The 7,475-nt window shown below is 38.4% G+C and overlaps 1 protein-coding gene across 1 annotated transcript; it reads right to left on the bottom strand.

Annotated features, from left to right (window-relative positions):
• Window positions 1-371: 371 nt before the first annotated feature.
• On the bottom strand, window positions 372-3,770 carry LOC132869719 (galectin-2-like). The gene is made up of 4 exons (XM_060903071.1): window positions 3,717-3,770; window positions 1,882-1,961; window positions 715-889; window positions 372-518 (listed from the first exon to the last, which is right to left on the bottom strand). Exons 1-4 carry the CDS (start codon window positions 3,768-3,770, stop codon window positions 372-374), a joined length of 456 nt encoding a protein of 151 aa, XP_060759054.1.
• Between the last annotated feature and the right edge of the window lie 3,705 nt (window positions 3,771-7,475).

Below are 7,475 nucleotides of genomic sequence, written 5' to 3'. Positions count from 1 at the left end.
AAGAAATGGCAAGTTAACGATTTAATGCTCATGCTTTACCTTTAATTATATTTTTGGCAGAAAATATCACACACACAAAAAAAATCACAAAAAAATTATAAGCCCTTAAAAAAATGCTTGTTAATAACAAATAAGACAATGATGGATGTCAAAAATTCAACCTACAGTAATAGAGATTTTTTTCATTGACTTCCCACTGATGTAAGCCACCACATATATATTGTACATATTCATTTGCTAGTTTGGATGTTTGTTAGTTCCATAATTATCCTGGAACACAACATTTTCATTATTTCATTTTCTTGTTGATTGGTTGCATTTTATATTCTGGACAGCAGAGGGACTGCTTTTCTCAGTATATTCCACTTTTCTCATTTCAGCTTGAAAGAAGTGAGACTAATGTCACCCTTGATACAAATATAAGTGATGACCTCCAGCTCTTGCTGATTGGGGAACTCAGTCATCTGCCCGTCAGGTAGCATCACCTCAAACAGTCCTCCTGCGTGCTTCACTACAACCTGGGAAGAAGAGGGTAATGCTGGTAAGATTACAAATCTGCTTAATTCAGACATATAGCTTTCATTGTGTGATTTAATAACCTATATCAATAATGACTGGTGTAAAAACTTACTATGTAAGTATTTTGTCAATACAAGGACAGACTTTAAACACAAGAAACGTATATACTGTTTGGTCACATGGCATCTGTTATACCTTAAAAGTGGAACCTGGCTGGAAAGGGTTGTGATCCCTTTGCTCCTGGTTCCAGATGCCGTCACACATTGAATTACACACCAGCACTGGCATCTTTTCATCATCATCATCATGAAAACGAGGGTTAAAATGAAGAGCTAGTTCACTGGAGCTGGAGCCCAGGTCAATTCGGAACCTTCAGAAATATAAATTATAGATATGATTAATATGATATGATTATAAATAACTAGGTTAAATATGAGCTGAGCATCACATTCTGAAACTTTCTGAAACAACATAATGTATGTATATTGTAAAAATCTAATAAGCCATGATTTATTTCTAGCTAGCTGGCAGCACAGTAAATGTGGAGCTTTCTCTATAAAATGAGAATAGACATTTTAGATTTAGCCAACATTTTAAAAGGGTACAGTAACGACTTTATTTTACTCTATAAAATACTCATGACTCCTAATGCAGATCTGGAAAATTTTAGGTTAAATTTATGATTCATCAAAATATTTCTCTTCTTATCATCTATATAATAAGCGGCAAAGTTTATTTGTTTGTCTTGAGCTAATGTTGCCATTTCTCGATGGATTTTCACCAAATTTGGCAAGTAGGTTTGGGGATGACCCGGAATTTTGCAAATATAAACAAAATTCATGTACGGGCCCCAGGGGGTTCTCGGTGGGCCCCTGGGTGGTGGATGTTTGGATTTTTGTTTGTCTTGGGTTAACATCACCATTTCTCAATGGATCTTCACCAAATTTGAGATGGAAGTCTGGGGGCAACCCAGAATTTTGCAAAACCCGGGCAACACCGAGTAACCTGGTAGTTGATTAATATGAGCAAAATGGCAGGTTATAAGCCCTGTATATATATATATATATATATATATATATATATATATATATATATATATATATATATATATATATATATATTTTTTCCCCTTACAGCAGTTCTGAAATTTTTATTACTGAAATGATATAGCACAGATTTCAAGGTCAACTGAACACATTCACCTGGCCTATGTTAAATATTTTGTCATAAAAATCCCAGACTTTTGTACTTCTACTATAATTTTAATGCATCATATAGAATGTACTGTCTAACAATATGTTATAGATAATACTATGGTTAAACTATTATGTTTATATTAGCAGGCCTTTAGTCTTAATTTACCTTTTAGCATCAGAATGAATCCTCCCTTGGACTTTCAACTGATCTCCAACTTTGAAAAGAACATTCTTCAGCTCAGCCTCCTGCGAAAAAAAAATGAACTTTCATCACTCAGGTTATTTAAAGATAAGTGTCTGATATCCTCACTGCAGCCCAGCTTGAAGTGTGAAGGAAAACAGCATCACATATTATAGCAACCACTACCATTTTCTGATCCACTGTTTGGTGGTCTGTGCAAGTGAGCAGAACCTCTTTCCCACGATTCCTGACAAACCATATCCTTAATCATACATTTAAATAGCACCGAATCCTTGGTGCATGAGCACTATCAGTACTCAGCATTAAATGCAAATTAAATTCCACATAATAAATTGAATCAGACCCAAATAAAGGTGTGGGTTAACTGATTTAATCATTCTGTTGTCATCACTGCACTCAGTTAAACTAATCGAGGATTCTATTTAAACGAGGGTGCTAATCCTACATTTTTCCAAACTGAATCATAGTTCTCTGCTTACACATCACTTTTAACGTTGCTGGAAGCATAGTGGACAATGAGGCCAGTGACAATGTCATGAATACATTGTTTTTATGTACACATGACATCATGAACAAAAACAAACATGTGATTGCATGAGTTTCAATTTCACACATACTGGCACAACAGGTTGCATTGCAGCCTCACAGCTCCAGGGTCTAGGTTTAGTCCATCATATAGATTATATTGTTACACAGAATGTCGCTGTACAGGCTATGTATTATACACTCACCGGCCACTTTAACAGGAACTTGTTCTTGATTCTAAGATTCCTGTTCTTGGCTGGCAGGAGTGGAACCCAATGTGATCTTCTGCTGTTGCATGCTGAGATGATTTTCTGCTCACCACGGTTGTAAAGAGTTGCTATGAGTTACTATATCCTTCCTGGCAAAAAAAAAAGCTCAAACCAATCTGGCCATTTTCCTCTGACCTCTCTTATCAACAAGCTGTTTCCACCCACAGAACTGTCTGTTTATCGCACCATTCTGTGTAAACTCTACAGACTGTTGTGTATGAAAATTCCAGGAGATCAGCAGTTTCTGAAATACTCAAACCAGTCCATCAGAATTTTTCTCATTCTGAGGTTTGAAGTGAACATTAACTGAAGCGCTTGATTTGTATCTGCATGAATTTATGCAACAGACTGGCTGATTAGATAACTGCATCAAACAGCACATGTATGGGTGTTCCTAATAAGGTGGTTGGTGAGTGTATGTTAATTAGCATCATGGGCTATTGCTATTATTTACATGCTCCTGTCCACTGACTGTATACAGACAGTTCATCCTGGCTTGTCTCCATATTCTATACCATTGTCACTGTAAAATCCAGAAATGGCAAGAATTGCTTTTGAAGATTGATTGAATTTTCTAGAAAATGTACTGGCAGGACTATTCTGTTCTTCTTCTTCTTCTTCTTCCCTGGGTTGCTATTTCCTGTAAGAAAATTAGCAGTCTGGTGGTATATGGTATATATAGATAAAATGGATGCAATAATGAATACTCTAATTCATGTGTGCTGCATGAGCGAGGAGGATTAAATGGTTCAATCCAAATGCATTGAAACCATGAAATCATGAAACCATGATTACATACTAACTGGTATCACAAGGTCTATTTTTATACCTACTGTAGCCTATTTTTAAAGCAGTTCCAATCTCCTCTCAGCTGAGGATTTTGCAGCCTACACTAACAGCTCGCACAAATGCATCCACTTACAGCAGCACTGATGTTACCAAATTGCTGTCATCCCTAAAAAATCATATATTTTCAGCCCATCCGTTTAGATATATTATACATACTGTAAGTCCTGACCCATATCTGATTCCCATGTTTACATCATTCTGCCGAATCATGCTGGCAATGGAGTCCAGACCAACTGTGCTTGCTCTGCCATGGTTCAAGAAATGTCTGTAACTACACACTTTTGAATGCTTGTATCGTCCCCTGCACAATTATTGGCACCCCTTTAATGATTCCTAAGAAGTGTTCGAAAAAATTTCACCTTTTGTTGAAGTAGCTTCATCTCATACTGAAAAAATGAGAAAAATCCAACCATGAATCGAAAGAAATTTATTCAGAGAACAACAAATCCCTCATCAAGAAATCATTATTTTCAACAATAACACATGTGCCACTATTATTGCCACCTCTGCATTTAATACTTTGTACCACTTCCCTTTGCCAGCAAAACAGCACTGAGTCTCCTATAACATTTTATAAGGTTGGAGATACAAAGTAGAGCATCTGAGACTATTCCTTTTTAACAGTCTCTCCAGATCATCCAGGGTCCTCGGTAGGGTGCATCAGTTGCCCCCTAAAAATGAAAGGTTCCTCCGATCATGATGCAGTTTTGTTTTTATGTTCCTTTTGGTAAGAAAACACACTGGGTGAAATATTTTGACAAAATTCAAAAGTTTAATGGTGGCACCAGGAGCTCAAAGTTATGGAAAAAGCTGCTATTTTATGACTTTTATGACAAAATTTCGATCACTTTTCATGAAACATTATGGCACCTTATAGAGTATACCAAATATCTTAGATACACATTTTTAGTACATATTCTAAATATATTATCAAGCACAGTTTGAGTTTTAGCTGTTCATTGAATCATTGTTCAACTACTTTTAAACAATACAAATGTATTATGAATCACATTAATGCTTCTCAATCCCTTGCAAAGGTTCTTAACATGATCTCTGGCTCACAAGAAATCAATAAATGGAGTCCAACATTGTGATTCAAACCTTACGCGAAAACATAAAATAAGCATTTTTTGGCAAAAAATGAACCTCATGGTGCCACCATTAGACTTTTGAATATGGTCAAAAAATTTTACAGGATGTCTTTATTGGTGAAAAGGAACACCCAAACAAAAATGCATCAGATTTTATGAAAGTGAGGGCAACTGATGCACCCTAGTCCTCGGCCCTCTCTTGTACACTCTTCTCTTCAGCTCATCCCACAGGTTTTCAATGGGGTTCAGGTCAGGGGACTGAGATGGTCATGGCAGAAGCTTGATTCTGTGCTCAGCAAACCATTTGTGTGTTGATTTGGACATGTGCTTCAGATCATTGTCTTCCTGGAAGATCCAGTGATGACCCAGTTTTAGTTTCCTGACAGAGGCAGCCAGAGTTTGATTTAAAATATCCTGGTATTTCATGGAGTCCATGCTGCCATGTATCCTAACAAGGTTTCCAGGGCCTTTGGAGAAAAAACAGTCCCAAAACCTCACAGAACCTCCACCATATTTACAGTTGGGATCGGGTTCTTTTCATTATAGCCATCCTTCTTTTTACACCAAACCCACCTTGAGTGTTTATTGCCAAAAAAAACCCTCCATTTTTGTTATATTAGACCAGAGAACGTGGTTCCAGTCAAAGTTGTAGGAGCATTTCACAAACCCCAGGTGCTTATGTTTGTGGTTAACTGACAGAAAAGGCTTTTTTCTGGTATACTTTCCAAATAATCTGTTGGCATGGAGATGGCGTCTGATGGTTTTGGTTTTTCTTTTTCTTGTAATTCACCAACAGTGATCCTTGGGGATTTTTTGTCTCTCTTACCCTCCTCCTCAGTGTACAAGGGGCAAAATAAACTTGGGTCCTCTTCCAGGCAAGTTTGTAACAGTTCCAGTTGGTGTCCACTTTTTGTTTTTTTGCCCTAACAGTAGAAATGGGTATGTCAGTGTGGGAAATAAGGAATTTTAAGCAGACTGTCACAGGACAGACAATATACTATCCGTCCAAATTTCAGCCTGTCAAATGACGGGCCAAAGGCCCAGAACAATGCAGCCGGGGGCCTGCCTTTGGGCCCCAGAAGCCGAAGGGCTTTAGATACAGTACCTGGAGATGGCTTCTCAGCTATTTCCAGGCACATTTTTGTGATCTTCAAAGGTCGAATTACACTAGATATTAATTGTTAATTACACTACGAATTGAATATAATTTGCAAGAAAATGTCAGAAGATTCAAGAAAGACATGCTTAAAGTTGTACTCAAGAAAACAGTAGCACACAAAGGTCAGGTCCATTTCTAGAAAAAAGTATGGAGGGCCAAGCATGTTCCAGTTGGTTACAACTTACTGGTACTCATATATAGGTACGAATAACGCTCATGAAACATTGTCAACAATGGCAATTTTTTTAGAAGAAGGCTTTATTTGTCACATGCACACTCAAGCACAGTGAAATTTGTCCTCTGCATTTAACCCATCTGAAGCAGTGAACACATGCATGCACACACACTAGTGAGCAATGAGCACACACACATACCCAGAGCAGTGGGCAGCTATGCTACAGCGCCCGGAGTGCAGTTGGGGGTTAGATGCCTTGCTCAAGGGTACTTCAGCAAGGGTACTTTATGTTGACCTAACTGCATGTCTGTGAACTGTGGGGGAAACTGGAGCACCCGGAGGAAACCCACACAGACACGGGGAGAACATGCAAACTCTACACCAGGGGTCACCAAACTTTTTTCTCTGGGGGCCACATTATCGTTTCTGACTGTGATGGGGGGCCAGGGTCGGGTCAGCTATATAACATAGAATCGTATGACCCAGACAAATATGACCACCAGCAGGCCTCATTGTGTAGTAGAGATTACTAGCCTGGCACAGCCATCCCCACTACTATATCCACACTACTACAGTATATCAACACTTGATTCCTGGCACATATTTGTTTATCTTTACTAGTGGTTTGCAAAAGTAGTAATCGAGTCACACTTTGTTTTAATTTGAAATACCACAGATATTCCATTTATTTATTTTCTAATAAAAATAACATCAAAGCTGTCAAGGTAAGAAACATCTGCCTAGTTGAAGTGATTGACACTGGCAAAGGTGAGTGGAAAATTATAAATTGTAGGTAGGCCTGTTGATATTATTAATAATATTAATAATAATTGTGTGCAGCACTTAATAAAGGTCAAATAAATAGGCCTATAAAATAAATACATTTAAAAAAACAGTGAAATTATAATAATATGAGCAATAGATCAATAGATCACAGCAGTTGTGCTGTGACCTGCACGTCATTGCTCTCATCCATGGCCAAAGCAAAAAACTCGAATTCTGACGCTCTCTCATTCAGCTGGTCATACACGTTGTCCCCCAAATCTTCGGTTCGCTTGGTCATAGTAGATGCGGAGAGACTCACCGCGTTGAGCGCATCCTTCTTGTCGGGACACACCTCCTCGGCCACAGCAAGCATGCATACTTTAACAAAGTCCCCATCAGTAAATGGCTTTCCATGGGTAGCTAGTAGGTGAGCTACCTTATAGCTAGCTCGGACAGCAGCCCGGTTGATCTGGGTTTGGCGAAGGAATACATTCTGTTGTGCAGCCAGTCCGCATTTCATCCTCCGAATCCTGTCTTCTCTTGTTTGCCCTCGCAAACTAGCATACTCTTTGTGGCGGGTTTTGTAGTGACGACGCAGATTATATTCTTTGAAAACTGACACACTTTCTTTACACACAAGACAAACTGCACGGTCCTTACACTGAACGAAAAAATAATCGGTGGTCCATTGTTCTTTAAAAACTCTGCACTCTCTGTCAGCTTTT

The sequence above is a fragment of the Neoarius graeffei genome, chromosome 2, assembly GCF_027579695.1.
Source record: "Neoarius graeffei isolate fNeoGra1 chromosome 2, fNeoGra1.pri, whole genome shotgun sequence".
In the NCBI taxonomy this organism is placed as follows: domain Eukaryota; kingdom Metazoa; phylum Chordata; class Actinopteri; order Siluriformes; family Ariidae; genus Neoarius; species Neoarius graeffei.
This window is presented reverse-complemented; position numbering and strand designations above follow the sequence as displayed.